Consider the following 18,271-nt stretch of genomic DNA (forward strand, 5'->3'; position numbering starts at 1 on the left):
ACGACATTTAAGAAGAAATTAGATAAACACTTGAAGAAAGAAAATATAAAGGATACAGCAGAAAAAGAGGATAGCATGCCGGAAATCCCAAGAAAACTAATATTGAATCGGGGACAGGGACTCGATAAAATTAACATAAGTAAAGCAACAGTAATGAAGAAATTAATAGCACTAAAGAGTGACAAATCCCCAGGACCAGATGGTTTCCATCCCAGGGTTTTAAAGGAAGTAGGTGAGCACATTGCAGATGCCCTAACTATAATCTTTCAAAGTTCTCTAGATTCAGGAATTGTCCCTCTAGATTGGAAAATTGCACGTCACTCCGCTTTTTAAGAAAGGAGACAGAGGGAAACCGGGGAATTATAGACCAGTTAGCCTAACATCTGTTGTGGGGAAATTACTGGAGTCTATAATTAAGGATAGGGTGACTGAACACCTCGAGAATTTTCAGTTAATCAGAGAGAGCCAGCATGGATTTGTGAAAGGTAGGTCGTGCCTGACAAACCTGATTGAATTTTTTGAAGAGGTGACTAAAGTAGTGGTCAGGGGAATGTCAATGGATGTTATTTTATGGACTTCCAGAAGGCATTTGATAAGGTCCCACATAAGAGACTGTTAGCTAAGATAGAAGCCCGTGGAATCGAGGGAAAAGTACGGACTTGGTTAGGAAGTTGGCTGAGCGAAAGGCGACAGAGAGTAGGGATAATGGGTGGTACTCACATTGGCAGGATGTGACTAGTGGAGTCCCACAGGGATCTGTCTTGAGGCCTCAATTATTCACAATATTTATTAACGACTTAGATGAAGGCATTGAAAGTCTCATATCTAAGTTTGCCGATGACACAAAGATTGGTGGCATTGTAAGCAGTGTAGATGAAAACATAAAATTACAAAGCGATATTGATAGATTAGGTGAATGGGCAAAACTGTGGCAAATGGAATTCAATGTAGACAAATGTGAGGTCATCCACTTTGGATCAAAAAAGGATAGAACAGGGTACTTTCTAAATGGTAAAAAGTTAAAAACAGTGGATGTCCAAAGGGACTTAGGGGTTCAGGTACATAGATCATTGAAGTGTCATGAACAGGTGCAGAAAATAATCAAGAAGGCTAATGGAATGCTGGCCTTTATATCTGGAGGACTGGAGTACAAGGGGGCAGAAGTTATGCTGCAGCTTTACAAAACCCTGGTTAGACCGCACCTGGAGTACTATGAGCAGTTCTGGGCACCGCACCTTCGGAAGGACATATTGGCCTTGGAGGGAGTGCAGCGTAGGTTTACTAGAATGATACCCGGACTTCAAGGGTTAAGTTACGAGGAGAGATTACACAATTTGGGGTTGTATTCTCTGGAATTTCGAAGGTTAAGGGGTGATCTGATCGAAGTTTATAAGATAGAATCATAGAAGTTTACAACATGGAAACAGGCCCTTCGGCCCAACATGTCCATGTCGCCCAGTTTATACCACTAAGCTAGTCCCAATTGCCTATAGAATCATAGAAGTTTAGATATTAAGGGGAACGGATAGGGTGGATAGAGAGAAACTATTTCCACTGGTTGGGGATTCTAGGAGTAGGGGGCACAGTCTAAAAATTAGAGCCAGACCTTTCAGGAGCGAGATTAGAAAACATTTCTACACACAAAGGGTGGTAGAAGTTTGGAACTCTCTTCCGCAAACGGCAATTGATACTAGCTCAATTGCTAAATTTAAATCTGAGATGGATAGCTTTTTGGCAACCAAAGGTATTAAGGGATTTGGGCCAAAGGCAGGTATATGGAGTTAGATCACAGATCAGCCATGATCTTATCAAATGGCAGAGCAGGCACGAGGGGCTGAATGGCCGACTCCTGTTCTTATGTTCCTATGAGAGAAGAGAGGGGAGATGGGATTAGAATAGTGGGACAAGCACCAACACGATGGGCCAAATGGCCTTCTCCTGTGCCATAATTTTTAGGATTCTGTAACGTAGTGACAGGATTTAATTAACAGGGACAGGGACACGAACTCTATTTGGCTAATCATTCGACACAGATTAACACTAAATTTGCTTTTTTGATTTGAATCTAGAGCCCAATGTACAGAGATAAACAATCCAAATTAAGCCGACCCAATTACAGGATACTTCTATTGTGAATAATTTCAACTTTTAATCAGCCCTATTCATATTTCAGGGACACCAAATTGGTGGTTTCCCATTAGCCTTACTGGGTCCAATCACGTCCACTGGAATCCATCGAGCAGGAATCATTCACTGACCAGATCGCACACCAGCTCTCAGGGTCTTCCACCAGAATATTCTCCAACTCTCACGTGACGTGACGCACATGTTCCCAGTCCATCATATTCCGAATGTGATATTGGCCCAGGTAGGGAAGGTACTTAGATTGAATATTATGTGGCCCCAGGTGTTGATAGATAGTGTAACACAGGTCACTCCTATCAGGTTAAGTACAAATCCAGCCCTGGCCTGTAGAATGGCAAATATCAGTTAGGTCAATTGGATTAAAATCCGCCATCTCAAAGCCAGATGATCAGTGGGCACATTCCTGATGTGGTGAAGATAATCGGCACCAGTTCAGGCCCAGGTGCACACTGGATGATGGCATTGTCCGTACATAAGAACAGGGGGAGGCCATTCAGCCCCTCGAGCCTGTTCCACCATTCAATTAGATCATGGCTGATCTGTACCTCAACCCCATTTACCCGCCTTTGCTCCCTATCCCTCGATACCCTCACCCAACAAAAATCGATCAATCTCAGCCTTGAAAATTTCAATTGACCCCCTCCCCCCCCAGCTTCCCTGGCTTTCTGGGGGAAATAGTTCCAGATTTCTGTGAAAAAATGCTTCCTGATTTCACTCCCGAATGGCCTGTTTCTAATTTTAAGATTGCGTCCCCTTGTTCTGGATTCCCCCCACCAGAGGAAATAGTTTCTCTGTATCGACCCTATTGAATTAATTTATCATTTTAAATACCTCAGTCCCCACCCTGCCCATGTGCACCGATGGTGATTCTCTCACACTTTTTGACAAGTTGAGTAAATCAAAAACTGGCACAGGGCAGCCCTTCAGAAGGAGTTGCTCCCCATAAAACTGGGCGAATGCTTTTAAGTGACCTTTCCTCCACCCACTCCCAAAGATGCTGACCCTTGCTGGGATATGGTTCATATCTTGCAGCTCAGAAGGAGGCCATTCGGCCCGTCGTGCCTGTGACAGCTCTTTGAAAGAGCTGTTCAATTTAGTCCCACACCCCAGCTTTTTCCCCACAACCCTGCAAATTAGCCCTCTTCAAGTACATGTCCAATTTGAAAGTTCCTATGGAATCTGCTTCCACCACCCTTTCAGGGAGTGCGTTCCAGATCTTAACAACTGTCTGTGTGAAAACATTTCTCCTCCTTTCCCCTCTGGTTCTTTTGCCAATTATTTTAAATTATAATGGGCTCCACCAACCCTTCCGCTGCCATTCCACATGGGTGACCCTGGAAAGTGAGCTCTGGTGAGCTGTTCCACCACAGGATCCTGTCCCTTCCTGAGGTCCACAATCCGGTCACTTTGCAGCAGGAGTGACTGGAGAGCGATCAGGAGCAGGAACCACGGCCGAGGTTTCTGAACCAATTGGTGCGGGCTCTCTCTGTATTGTCCCGGCACGGAGATACTTTATCAACATGGACTGGCTCATTGGGCTGCCCAGTGTGATACTGAGCTATAGGACCATGGAAGTTTACAGCCCATCATCTCTGTACCAGTTCTTTACTGAAGCAATCCATAAACTAATCCTCCTGTCTTGCTTTCTCCCCAGTCATGTATTTTCCTCTGCTTCAGATATTTATCCATTTTTCCCTTAAAAGGAACACACCCTCAGGAGAGCAAGGGCCCTCCACTTGCTGTCGTACAGAATGGAGCCCAGATGTCAGTAGGCATTCCTTAATGGGGAGGAGGCCCTGGAACCATTCCCACTGGAACAGAGTAAGGCTACAAGGAGATTTAATAGAGGATTTTAGAATGATGATGGGTTTCGATAGGGTGAATAGGGAAAAACTACTTCCTCTGTTTGGGTCATCAATTTAAAATTGTCTCTCAGAGAGTGAGAAGAGACGTTGGGATGAATTTCTTTACACTGAGGGGTGTTGGGGCAGGGACTGATTTGCTACAGGGAGTGTTTGAAGCAGAAATCATTGCATCTTTTAAGGGAAAAATGGATAAATATCTGAAGCAGAGGAAAATATATGACTGGGGAGAAAGCAAGACAGTAGGATTAGTTTATGGATTGCTTCAGTAAAGAACTGGTACAGAGATGATGGGCCGAATGGCCTCCTTCTGCACTGTAAACTTCACTGGGCAGCTCAATGAGCCAGTGGGGCAGCCCATGTTGATAAAATATCTCAGTTCACGTAAATATTGAAGAGATTGGTGCAAACGGTACAATCTAAGGTAGCAGCTTTAAGGTGGCTATCTTGCAGAGCAGCGAATCTGCTACGACCTTCTCCTCTACGTACTTACCATGTCTGAGACCTTGAGGTGCCCGTAGGAGAACACAATGGTGTTGGGCGGAGTGGCTACGGGCAGCATGAAGGCAAGAGACGTGCTTAAAGTGGTTGGAACCATTACATACAGAGGGTTCATATGGATCAAGGTCGCCTGGATTGGAAAGAAAGAGAGAGAGAGTTCAGAGTTAGCAACAGGGAGTGACATCTCGTAGTCCTAAGTTGGTTGACAGCTGCATGACTGCTGCTTAACGTGATGCAATTTAATCCAAGTTCAATTGGTGTAATTATTAGTTAATAGAAACATAGAAACCTGGAAAATAGGAGCAAGAGTAGGCCATTTGGCCCTTTGGGCCTGCTCCACCATTCAAAATGATCATGGCTGATCCTGTAACTCAGTACCCTGTTCCCGCTTTTTCCCCATATCCCTTGATCCCTTTAGCATTGAGAAATATATCTATCTCCTTCTTAAATCTAATGACTTGGCCTCCACTGCCTTCTGTGGTAGAGAATTCCACAGGTTCACCACCCTCTGAGTGAAGAAATATCTCCTCATCTTGGTTCTAAATGGCATACCCACTCATGGCCCACTCATGCAACGTTCAATGAAATGGACGAGGCCCAGCCCAAAATATTCTACCCAATGGACCAACAGGAAAGTGAGCAACCAAATTTGGGAGTTAGATTCAGCATGCATTATATTCTTAACAGTGGGACGTTAAACCGAGGCCCCGTCTGCCCTCTTAGGTGGACATAAAAGATCCCACGGCAAAGAAGAACAGGGGAGTTCTCCCTGGTGTCCCTCAACCAACATCACTAAAAAAACAGGTGATCTGGTCATGATGACATTGGTGTTTGTGGGATCTTGCTGTGCGCAAATTGGCTGCCGCATTTCCTACATTACATCAGTGACAACACTTCAAACAATACTTCATTGGCTGTAAAATGCTTTGGGACGTCCTGAGGTTGTGAAAGGCACGATAGAAATGCAAGTCTTCCTTTCTTTAAGCAATTATTTGTTAACCTTGTATTTATGCAGCACCTCATCAAAAGGGCTTCAGACACAATGAGCTACTCTGAAACGCAATGACAGTTCATATTAGGCAGCAGCCATTTTATGCACAAGATCCCACAAACAGCAACGAAATGGATGCTCCAGTTCATTTGTTTTTTTGTTGCTTTTTGTTAAGGGAGGAATTTCGCCCAGGTCACTGGCTAAAACCTCCTGCTCCCTTTAAAGGGCACCATGGGATCTTTAACAGAACTGGTAGACTAGACCTCAACTTCATTCAAAGGTTAGGAATCTTACAACACCAGGTTATAGTCCAACAGTTTTATTTGAAAATCACAAGCTTTCGGAGATTATCTCCTTCGTCAGGTGAGTGAGTGAATGAGAGGTTCTCAAATCGCATATCTTATATTAGGCTGGGACACAATCACAACAATCAAAGGTGTTGTTGGTGTTCAGACAGGTTAGCTGGTAAGATTCCTTACATTTGTCCACCCCAGTCCATCACCGGCATCTCCACATCATTCAAAGGTTGGTATCTAAGATTTTGTTCATAGATTTAAATTGAGGATTCCTTTTTTTAAACAATACATTCTCGGGATGTGGGCATCGCTGGCAAGGCCGGCATTTATTGCCCATCCCTAATTGCCCTTGAGAAGGTGGTGGTGAGCCATCTTCTAGAAGCGCTGCAGTCCATCTGGTGAAGGTTCTCCCACGATGCTGTTCGGTCGGGAGTTCCAGGATTCAGTGACGATGAAGGAACCGCCGATATATTTCCAAGTCGGGATGGTATGTGATTTGGAGGGGAGCTTGGAGGTGATGGTGTTCCCATGTGCCTGCTGCTCTTGTCCTTCTAGGTGGTAGAGGTCGCAGGTTTGGGAGGTGCTGTCGAAGAAGCCTTGATGAGTTGCTGCAGTGCGTCCTGTGGATGGTACACACTGCAGCCACGGTGCACCAGTGGTGAAGGGAGTGAATGTTTAAGGTGGTGGATGGGGTGCCAATCAAGCGGGCTGCTTTGTCCTGGATGGTGTCGAGCTTCTTGAGTGTTGTTGGAGCTGCACTCATCCAGGCAAGTGGAGAGTATTCCATCACACTCCTGACTTGTGCCTTGTAGATGGTGGAAAGGCTTTGGGGAGTCAGGAGGTGAGTCACTCGCCACAGAATACCCAGCCTCTGACCTGCTCTTGTAGCCACAGTATTTATATGGAGATGGTCATTGCCCATCACTTGTCACCTATCAGCCTAAGGCTGGATGTTGTCCATGTCTTGCTGCATGCGGACACGGACTGCTTCATTATCTGAGGAATTGCGAATGGTGCTTTAACTGAAATGAAGATCTGACAGTTGAAAATGTGAGACACTTTCTGTTGCTGTGGTACTAGCACAGGGGCAAATTAAAGTGCTGATAGAATCAGTACATGAAGGAGCTTGACATCCTGACCGTCTGCTAATGACATCTACATGGTTTCCACAGTGTAGACACTTTAAGGGTGACTTCTGATCTGTGGTGGCTGTGGAAAAGATTCTTCATCTCCACACCCCACTCCCCCCACCAAATCAGCAGGTATAGTGACAGCATGTAGAAACCTTCACTCAAGAGGTTAAATATGGACAGATAAGCCCCTAGCCCAGGACATGTTGGGCCAGCAGGACCATTCCTCACACAGCCTGCAAGATCCTTGCTCGTGACTTTAGAAGGTCAGCGCAGCTCTCACTCAGTATGTTATGTAGAGACAGTAAAACCCTCGTTCACAGGTGAAATAGGGTCAGCAAGTCTCATCTAACCGGACGTGGACCTCTTCACTCATTGGGTTAGTTGGATTAGCAAAGGAGTGACTCTCACTGACAGCATCATGCCGGTACATTGGTCAGCACAGTTGGTAAAATATTCATTCAGATCATTGTGGGGTTTCTGCTGGGAGGGACTCAGAAGTACTGTCACAACAGATGAGCAAGACTCACAAGGCCATTCATTCCTTGTTAGTAGCTGTGCAATGTGTAGCAATAGGATTGGGAGCTTCACTCTCTTCACCCCACCATTGGCGGCTGGGCGTTTAGGCCCTAAGTTCTGGAACTCCCTCCCTAAATCTCTCCGCCTCTCTACCTCTCTCTCCGCCTTTAAGACAATCCTTAAAACCTACCTCTTTGACCAAGCTTTTAGTCACCCCTCCTAATATCTCCTTCTTTGGCTCGATGTCAATTTTTGTCTGCCAATCGTTTCTTTGAAGCTCCTTGGAACGTTTTACAACATTAAACGCGCTATATAAATGCACGCTGTCAATGTTGGGTCATGATGCAACTTCAACCAATGAGAATGGGTGCTTCGTTGGTCATTGTGCAGCGTCCACCAATAAGATTGGGAGCTTTGGGTTGCTGCAAAGTGTGAACCAATAAGAATGGGGGCGGGGAGGATTGCTGAGTGTAATTGCTCCATCCCTTGGCACTGTGGTTGTTGAGTCACTCATGCTGACTTAATTCTTATCTATTGACCACAGTGACAGCTACTTGAAGAAAAGGCTTCAGCTTAGGGTCGGAGGGTTAATCCTTGCTTATGTCGCATAGACGCGGCTTGTTTGTTTAATTAGTTCCAGATTCCCAGTTCTCTGGGAATTGGTTGATGGTTTACTTTAGCTTCTCTTTAATGACCTGGTTCCTCCAACTCAAGCCTAAGCTGATAAACAAGCGAGGCATCGTCACACAGCCAGTGAGTCACTGGAGGATCTGCTCTAATGCATTGGGTGATGTTCCTGCACTAGGATATTGCGATAGTCCACAGCTGCATTCTACATCACTTACTATTGTAGCAGGCTGTGAGGCACAATCACAGTTCCATCAACTCTCTGAAATGAGCTCCATTTTCACTTGGACAAGCAAGAGAGCAGCTTTCTACTGGTCAACCATTGGGACATCTTGGAAGAGACATTATGGATATAAAGGATAGCCTGATATAGAGATTGGGAATGGAGACGGGGTGGGAACGCCGTTCTGTAGAGTGGGTGGGAAGGTGGACATTGAAGCTGTGGATGTTTCTTTTGGGAAGAGCCCAGCAACATTATGATGAGGTGGGAAGGTGCCCACAGGGCTGGGCATTATCAACTGGATTACAGGTTGAGCAGCTGCTATCCTTTTAAGGTAAATGCCCGCTGCAGTTTTGCTCATCACAGTGACTATGGGGGCACAGACAGAACTCAATGGTCAATGGGTCAATGGGTCAATGGGTACTGAACCTGAGCTCAAATCAGATGGAGTAATTGAGTGAAATGTTGGACTTTGAGACTCTTTGCTGGAGCCCCTTCACAATACTGACTAGTGTTAGACTCACTGTACATCCAATCAATGGTTGACATTCAGATTAGGCATCATAGCAAAAATTCATGGTGTCCAAATTGGACAGCTGGCCAATATAATAAAGGCAAAGGCTGAGCTGCCTCTTTATGTTACTGGTACGTTTTTCATATTTACAGAGTTTTCTGAATGTGATTGAATAATCTCCACTTGCCTGGATCGAAGCAGCTGCAACAAGAAACTTGACATCATCCAACACAAAGCAGTTCACCTGATTGGCACCCCATCCACCACCATAAACATCCACTCCCTTCACCCCCCCTGCATACCATGGCTGCAGTGTGTACCATCCACAGGATGCACTGCAGCAACTCGCCAAGGCTTCTTCGACAGCACCTCCCAAACCCGCGGCCTCTACCACCTAGAAGGACAAGGGCAGCAGGTACATGGGAACAACACCACCTGCACGTTCCCCTCCAAGTCACACACCATCCCAACTTGGAAATATATCGCCGTTCCTTCATTGTCGCTGGGTCAAAATCCTGGAACACCCTGCCTAACAGCACTGTGGGAGAACCTTCACCACATGGACTGCAGCGGTTCAAGAAGGCGGCTCACCACCACCTTCTCAAGGGCAATTAGGGATGGACAATAAATGCCGGCCTCGCCAAGAGAAGACATCCCGAGAATTAAAAGAAAAATTGTATTGGAAGTTTGAATGGACCGGTGTTTGTGATGGGTCGAGATTAAAAGGGCCTTTCAGCCCATTTGATTTTACCCTTCCAGAACACCAACCCTACTGTTTCCCCTTTATAGGGTTTAACACCCACTTGAACAGGCCGACAGGGCCTTACTTTAATGTCTTTGTCCAAAGGACAGCAACTCTGACAATGCAGCACTCCCACAGCACACTAGAGTCTGCGTCATGTGCTCAAAGTCTGGTGTGGGGATTGATCACCGACTTTGTGACCCCAAGGAAAACTTTGACAGGACACTCTCTCCACCATTTCATCCTTAATATACACAGCAACATGAAGTGTCATAGTAGGTTCAGCACAGGAGGAGGCCATTCGGCCCATCGTGCCTGTGCCAGCTCCTTGAAAGAGCTATCCAATTAGTCCCACTCCCCTGATCGTTCCCTGTAGCCCTGTAAATTTTTTTCCTTTCAAGCATTTCTCCAATTCCCTTTTGAAAGTTATTATTGAATCTGCTTCCACCGCCCTTTCAGGCAGCGCATTCCAGATCAGAACAACTCGCTGAGTAAAAAAAAAATGTTTCCTCGTGTTGCCTCTGGCTCTTTTGCCGATCACCTTAAATCTGTGTCCTCTGGTTACCGACCCTCCTGCCGCTGGGAAACAGTTTCTCCTTATTTACTCTATCAAAACCCTCGATGATTTTGAACACCTCTATCAAATCTTAAACTTCGAAGGAGAACAACTCAAGAGTGAAGAAGGCAGGATGTACCATCGAAGCCAGGATGGGGAGGAAGAGGGTGGCCGTAGCTACGTTGCTGGTGCACTCTGTGAAGGTGGCGATCAGTAGGCACAGGATGATGACAATACCCCAGTGGGGGATACTCCGCAGTGGGACTAACTGGCTCCCCAGCCATTTGGAAAGACCCGACACCTGGAAAAAAAAACAATGTGAAGATTTTATTGCTGACAGTGTTTCTGTTAAATGTTATTACAAATTCTACACCTCCGTTCAGTCCGCAAGCCTGACCCTGACCTGCCGGTCACTCGCCATTTTGATTCCCCGTCCCACTCCCACTCTGACCTCTCTGTCCTCGGCCTCTTGCACCGTTCCAGTGAAGCTCGAGGAACAGACCCTCATCTTTCCACCGGGCACTTTACAACCTTCCGACCTCAACATTGAGTTTAACAACTTTAGGTCGGAATCACTGCTCCCATTTTCTCTCGGACAGCAGGGTCTGGTAATGGAGGACGGCTGCACTGGAGTCACTGGGAGTGGGGGAGGTGTGGGCTGGTGTTTGGGGGGGGGGGGGGTGGGGGTGGGGATTCCCTTTTGGTACAGAGCCCGTGGGGGGGGGGGGGGGGGTTCTGCACCCCCTGGGGTGCACCCACCTTTCTCCGCCACATTCCCAGACCACAGGAACCTTCTTTGCCAGATTTTCATGCTTCCCTCCCCCTCTGCTATTCTGCTGTTACCATTTACACCTCCTCTGGACCCACCTTTTGTTTCTATCCATGTCCCTTTTGCCTCGCACCATCATCCCTTTTGTCACTGAATCACTCCTGCCCTCCACCCTATCACAGACCTTTCCCCTTTGATCATTCCCTGTTCCCCCCTTTTCCCTGGACTTGTTTAAAAACTGTTTAAATCTCTGGCATCTTCCAGTTCTGATGAAAGGTCATTGACCTGAAACGTTTAACTCTGTTTCTCTCTCCACAGATGCCGCCGGACCTGCTGAGCATTTCCAGCATTTTCTGGTTTTTCCTACTTTTGGATGCATTTCCAGTTCAAAAATGAAGACATGGTAACAGTCGGCAGGCTCATCTCCTGAAACAGCCAGGTACATCCTTGTTGGGAACTTCCTTGGGTGCCGTAACTTCAGCGAAAAATCCCATTTGCCTCTCTATCCAGCATTTCCGCCAATCCTCCTTTCCGAAGTTATGGCAGGAGAACAACCCCCACCACCCCCCCCCCCCCCGCCAACAAAAGGAAATTCCCGGTGTCCAATTAGTTGGTGGGATCGGTGATATGGTGCTCGGTAAGTTGGTAACAGGAGGCCAAAAACTTGGAGTTAGTGCTGGAAGCATAAAGGCAGAGGGGAGAAGGACTGTCTCCATGAAAAGGGCCATTAGAATATGGGCTCCATTCCCACAATAGGTTGTTGAAGATGAGTCAGTTTAAGAGGGAATTAGATGAATACTTGGAAAAGAAAAATATTAAAAAGGATATGGGGAAAGGAGAAGGAAATGGGGTTTGAGTAGACACCTGGTGTGGAGTGACTGTACCCACAAATGTAAGGAATCTTACAACACCAGGCTATAGTCCAATAGTTTTATTTGAAAATCACAAGCTTTCGGAGGCTTTCTCCTTCGTCAGGTGAGTGTGGGATTCCATGGAAGGTTACCGCATTTATAGTCAGAGAACAATGCCTGGTGATTACAGATAATCTTTCCAACTGCCCGTTGTCAAGGCAACCAAAGGAGTCGAATAGTGTTCAGACAGAGAGACATTACATACAAGACTACTGAATATACAAACGGTCAGAACCCAAAGACAGAGAGAGAGAGAGAGAGAGAGAGAAACATCCGAAAGGAAGAGAGAGAGAGAAACATCCGAAACATCTCTCTCTCTCTCTCTCTCTGTCTTTGGGTTCTGACCGTTTGTATATTCAGTAGTCTTGTATGTAATGTCTCTCTGTCTGAACACTATTCAACTCCCTTGATTGCCTTGACAACGGGCAGTTGGAAAGATTATCTGTAATCACCAGGCATTGTTCTCTGACTATAAATGCGGTAACCTTCCATGGAATCCCACACTCACCTGACGAAGGAGAAAGCCTCCGAAAGCTTGTGATTTTCAAATAAAACTGTTGGACTATAACCTGGTGTTGTAAGATTCCTTACATTTGTCCACCCCAGTCCATCACCGGCATCTCCACATCACTGTAACCACAACTACCATGGGACAAGTAGCCTCAATCCGTGCTGAACTTTCTATGATTCTAAGATGATCTTACTGATGCATCGTATTTACAAAGAGTCGCAGAACTAGTTACATAGGTTTAGTTTCTTAGCATTCGTCATTATTGGGGACGAGAGTGACTTTGGCCTTGGGTTTGCGGTCTGTAGCTTTAGGGGTTTCACTTTGAGCAACTTGCTTTTGGGGCGTTGGTTGCGGGAGGGTTCATTTTGGTTGCGTTTGGCTTGGGTAAGATCTGAAAATTTGCACATTTGTGAGGCTAGAGCTGAGCAGTTGGATAACTATACTGAGGGTCTCCCAGGGAAAATGGAGTCAACCCCGCCAGACTGGCCCAGCAGGGACCAGAGACATACACTACCCTGCAAAGAAATGCGGATAATCTCCGACTGCCAGCTATGCCACCAGGTAAGAGGAACCCATTCCCACCCAAGGTGGGCAGCAAGCTGACCCACTTACCACTGCGAGATGAGGACACATCTTCCCTACTGGGCTGTTCGGAATTGGACGTTTACTCTTGGCTTGTATTCCCTTGAGTTTAGGAGATTGAGCGGTGATCTGATCGAGGTGTTTAAAATGATAAAGTGATTTGATAGGGTGGATACGGAGGAACTATTTCCTATGAAGGGGGGAGTCCAGAACAAGGGGGCATAACCTTAAAATTAGAGCCAGGGCATTTAAGAGCAAAATCAGGAAGCACTTCTTCACACAAAGGGTAGTGGAAATCTGGAACTCTCTCCCCCAAAAAGACTGTGGATGCTGGGGGTCAATTGGAACCACAGGTTATAAGTTCAGACGACTCCAGATAGTGACAGAACCAAAAGCATCTGAAGTTGCTCCATTTATTTTGGCAGGGCCAGATCCCAAAATGGTGAAGATTGGACCAGGTTGAAGTGTTGACGAATTGGCCCAAAGCGTGGGTCAGTATTGGCCCTCAGTATTGGCCTCTCTCAGTTTACTCCCGGGTTCTAGGTTTCTGGGTAGATGGAAGGTATCAAAATCGGGTGCTTACCTCACATCCTTTGGCCAGAGCGAAGCCCCCTCCCAGCAATAACATCACGCTCCAGGGCACCTTATGTTGCACAGTACCCCACTCCAGTAGGCGTCCAGTCATCGGCTGCTCATCTGCCCAGTGTTTTGGAAAGAAACAATCCCGTTATCATTCTTTTTATTCCTATTATTTCAGCCCTACACCCAACATGACCACACAAAGACGTGATAACAGAACACTTGGAGGGCATTAACGGGATTGGACAAAGTCAGCATGGGTTTATGAAAGGGAAATCATGTTTAACAAATCTACTGGAGTTTTTTGAGGATGTATCTAGTAGGAGAGGACCAGTGGATGTGGTGTATTTGGATTTTCAGAAGGCTTTTGATAAAGTCCCACACAAAAGGTTGGTGTGCAAAATTAAAGCACATGGGATTGGGGAGAATATACTGACATGGATTGAGAATTGGTTGACAGACAGGAAACAGAGTGGGAATAAACGGGTCTTTTTCCGGGTGGCAGGCAGTGACTAGTGGGGTACCGCAGGGATCAGTGCTTGGGCCCCAGCTATTCACAATATATATCAATGATTTGGATGAGGGAACTAAATGTAACATTTCCAAGTTTGCAGACGACACAAAGCTGGGGTGGAATGTGAGCTGTGAGGAGGATGCAAAGAGGCTCCAATGTGATTTAGACAAGTTGGGTGAGTGGGCAAGAACATGGCAGATGCAGTATAATGTGGATAAATGTGAAGTTATCCACTTTGGTTGTAAAAACAGAAAGGCAGATTATTATCTGAATGGTGATAGATTGGGAAAAGGGGAGGTGCAACGAGACCTGGGTGTCCTTGTACACCAGTCGCTGAAAGCGAGCATTCAGGTGCAGCAAGCAGTTTGGAAGGCGAATGGTATGTTGGCCTTCATTGCAAGAGGATTTGAGTACAGGAGCAGGGATGTCTTACTGCAGTTATGCAGGGCCTTGGTGAGACCACATCTGGAGTATTGTGTGCAGTTTTGGTCTCCTTATCTGAGGAAGGATGTCCTTGCCATGGAGGGAGTGCAACGAAGGTTTACCAGACTGATTCCTGGGATGGCAGGACTGACGTATGAGGGGAGATTGGGTCAACTAGGCCTATAGTCATTCGAGTTTAGAAGAATGAGAGGTGATCTCATCGAAACATATAAAATTCTAACAGGACTAGACAGACTAGATGCAGGGAGGATGTTCCCGATGGCTGGGGAGTCCAGAACCAGGGGTCACAGTCTCAGGATACGGGGTATACCATTTAGAACCGAGATGAGGAGAAATTAAGAGGGTGGTGAACCTGTGGAATTCTCTACCACAGAAGGCAGTGGAGGCCAAGTCATTAGATGTATTCAAGAAGGAGATAGATATATTTCTTAATGCTAAAGGGATCAAGGGATATGGGGAAAAAGCGGGAACAGGGTACTGAGTTAGACGATCAGCCGTGATCATTTTGAATGGCGGAGCAGGCCCGAAGGGCCGAATGGCCTACTCTTGCTCCTATTTTCCATGTTTCTATGTTACCCTGGACACATACCAGACACACTCTCCTCTGAGACGGTCCGGACCCGACTCCAGCTTCTAATTTGTGGCTTCCTCGCTGGGATTACAAACATGAGGAAAGCAATGAAGATCACTACAGTGGCATCAGTGACGTATCTGAAACGAACAAAGGATTGGTTAGTGCTGACTTAGTGTATCTCTACTAGGACAGCAGTTGGGGGATGGGCACTACAACTGGCCTCAGTACCACTGAGCCAAGAAGGGAACGGTGGGGGGGTGGTGGTGGTGGTGAGAGGGAGAAGGGCTCTAGCTCCAGATCGCTGTTGGTGCCCCCCTCCCCCACTGAACACTTGGGGGAAGGGCAGGATCGAGCTCAGCTCAGGGTGCCAAGAGTCATGGGGAGAATTTCTGTTCCCACGCTCCCCTGCCTCCGATTTTCCACCCATTAAAGTGAATAGTCAGAGCTTCAAATTACAGAAACTGAAAAGCTTGGCCCTGCAGCCTGGCTTGGAACATTGGAGGGCAGCCAGTGCGCCTGGCACCATCTCCCAGTCAGAGTCGGCCTCTATCATTGGGGTGGGGTGAGGGTGGGGGAGGTGAGTAACGGGGGGAGAAAACACTTTCTTTTTAATTCAACTTCCATGTCGGGCATTTTTTGACTTGGATTTAGTTGGTGTGACCCTGAGCTGCCCAGGCCGTCCCTCGCTCCCGGACTCTCTCACTTCCCATTGTTTCACTCCACCTTTCATTTCTCCTCTCAGTGTTTCCCTTTTCAGTTTCTCCTGGAGCTTGGCAACGGGCGTTTGTGCAACGTCCACTTCAGCTCAGGGCTCGTGCACTGCCTGTCAATTAGGCTCAGGCAACAACAGAAGGCAGGGCGGAGACACAGAGCTGGAACCAGAGCCAAACGAGCCCCTTGCGGCATCAGGACAACTAGGACACCAAGCCGGCAGGACAGAAATGCCATACTTGTCCGTTAGAGATTTCTCCTCCTTCTTGTTAACTTGGAAATGCTCTGCCCTTTTGCTCCCCCAATGGCTCCAAGGGCAAATACTTTGCCCGGTGAGTGGCTGAGCCCGGAAGAGCAGGGGGTTGATCTCAGTTGGGGCTGCGATTGGTTTCAGCAACCCTGGGTTGGTGGAGAAGAAATCTGCCGGGATCTACCTTCCTAATCATTAACCAGAGACCCTTTCTGAGTTGCGCACATGTTGGGTATGTCACATAGGGTGGGGGGGGGGGGCAGGACAGGACTTTGCTGTGATGCCTCCACAGTCAACTAGCCTCACTGTCTAGGCTCACACATGAATAATGGTCCCTTGGTTGAGGTAACAAGTGTCCAAGGACCTGGACCCCATCCCCGGAAACTAAACACCACCCCACCTTTACTGGCCAAGTCTAGACTTTACCCCTGGGGATAGTTTGGGGTACAGACCCTGCGGCAGACTGCACCCCAGGGGGATAGTTTGGGGTACAGACCCTGCGACAGACTGCACCCCGGGGGGATAGTTTGGGGTACAGACCCTGCGACAGACTGCACCCCGGGGGGATAGTTTGGGGTACAGACCCTGCGACAGACTGCACCCCGGGGGATAGTTTGGGGTACAGACCCTGCGACAGACTGCACCCCGGGGGGATAGTTTAGGGTACAGACCCTGCGACAGACTGCACCCCGGGGGGATAGTTTGGGGTACAGACCCTGCGACAGACTGCACCCCGGGGGGATAGTTTGGGGTACAGACCCTGCGACAGACTGCACCCCGGGGGGATAGTTTGGGGTACAGACCCTGCGACAGACTGCACCCTGGACCCTCGCAGCCAGCTGAGAGAGGAGATCTCAATCTGGGCTCGAGTCCCAGTCAGGTCCCAGAAGCAAAAGGAAAACAGTCACATCCAGTCATAGCAGAGCTCGTAAATACTGCGCTCCTGTTGGCCCGTGTTTCTGCTCAGTCACCCTTGTGTGATGTGCTTTCTCTCATCAGCCGATCTTTTCTCATAACCCTCTCGCCCTCTCACAGTTGGATTGTGTAACATTTGGTCAATTTGATTTGAGGCACTCTCATTAATTTTCCTTGCATTCCATCCTTTCTGAATAGCTGCCCTTGTGCTTTGTTTCTGTCCTTTATCATTTCCCACCCTCACTCCGGATAAAGTGCAGGCTTGGGACACTCTCTATCCACCACCCCAGTGCTCTGTTACACAGCACTGTTTAAAAAAAAGTGCCTGGATGGTACAGTGGGTTACACACTGCGCCCTTTCAACACAGGCACAAGGCAATCCTCTCTCGGGTAGATCTTCAACCTACCACCCAGGTGTAAAACTGGTCCTGAGGATCGGCCGCCCATTGTAGAAACCGCCCGCTTTTTATCTGGATAATCAATAGCAATGATCAGGCCATTTCCATAACTGGCGGTCAATCCCCAGCAACAGATTTACGCCCAGGGGGCAGGTTTAAAAGCTACCCCCCCCCCACCTCTCTGTCTCTCTCTCTCTCTCTCTGTCTGTCAGTCTGTCTCTCTCGCTCTCTGTCTGTCCGTATCTCTCGCTCTCTGTCTGCCTCTCCCTCTCTGTCCGTCTCTCACTCTCTATATGCCTCTCCCTCTCTCTCCCTCTCCTTCTCTCTCCCTCTCCTTCTCTCTCCCTCTCCTTCTCTCTCCCTCTCCTTCTCTCTCCCTCTCCTTCTCTCTCCCTCTCCTTCTCTCCCTCCCTCCTTCCTTCCCTCTCTCTCTCCTTCCCTCTCTCCCTCCACTATAGGCTCTCCGATCGGCTCTGGACGTTCCCAGGTTTCCTTTGGGATTCTGGTTTGTGCAGGAGCAGGATTTCCTTTGGGATTATTGCCCCTCAAAGGCTCCGTTCTGATTGGTGGGTTCTGTACCCGCTGGTCAACTTGGAGACCCCCACCATTTTGGGCTCATTCACTTGGGATGGACCCCAAGGCTAACTGGATCAGTAACCGACCCCCCTCCCTCCTCCCTCAGCCGCCATGAATTCCGATCGCCATCCAGTTCCTTTTCCAATCTGACTATTCTCCATCTTGTTCTCCCGATTTCCATCGCTCCACCATTGGCGGCCGTGCCTTCAGCTGCTTAAGCCCGAAGCTTTGGAATTCCCTCCCTGAACCTCTCCGCCTCTCTCTCCTCCTTTAAGACGCTCCTTAAAACCTACCTCTTTGACCAAGCTTTCAGTCACTTATCCTAATATCTCCTTAGCGGGTCGATGTCAAATTGCATTTGATAATCTATCATGTGAAACGCCTCGGGACATTTTACTATGTTAAAGGCGCTATATAAATGCAAGTTGTTATTA

The 18,271-nt window shown here is 47.5% G+C and overlaps 1 protein-coding gene across 1 annotated transcript in view; it reads right to left on the bottom strand.

The window, feature by feature from the left end:
* Nucleotides 1-1,772: 1,772 nt before the first annotated feature.
* Nucleotides 1,773-18,271, bottom strand: part of LOC137345086 (Na(+)/citrate cotransporter-like) — a 28,287-nt gene continuing 11,788 nt past the window's right edge. The window contains exons 7-11 of the mRNA XM_068008533.1: nucleotides 15,003-15,124; nucleotides 13,460-13,572; nucleotides 10,243-10,404; nucleotides 4,501-4,638; nucleotides 1,773-2,469 (exon numbers count right to left, since the gene is read on the bottom strand). Of these exons, the coding sequence (XP_067864634.1) occupies nucleotides 2,341-2,469; nucleotides 4,501-4,638; nucleotides 10,243-10,404; nucleotides 13,460-13,572; nucleotides 15,003-15,124 (664 nt within the window). The 3' untranslated portion in view covers nucleotides 1,773-2,340. The remainder of the gene's footprint in view (nucleotides 2,470-4,500; nucleotides 4,639-10,242; nucleotides 10,405-13,459; nucleotides 13,573-15,002; nucleotides 15,125-18,271) is intronic.

This window comes from Heptranchias perlo, chromosome 28, assembly GCF_035084215.1.
Source record: "Heptranchias perlo isolate sHepPer1 chromosome 28, sHepPer1.hap1, whole genome shotgun sequence".
NCBI classification, from domain to species: domain Eukaryota; kingdom Metazoa; phylum Chordata; class Chondrichthyes; order Hexanchiformes; family Hexanchidae; genus Heptranchias; species Heptranchias perlo.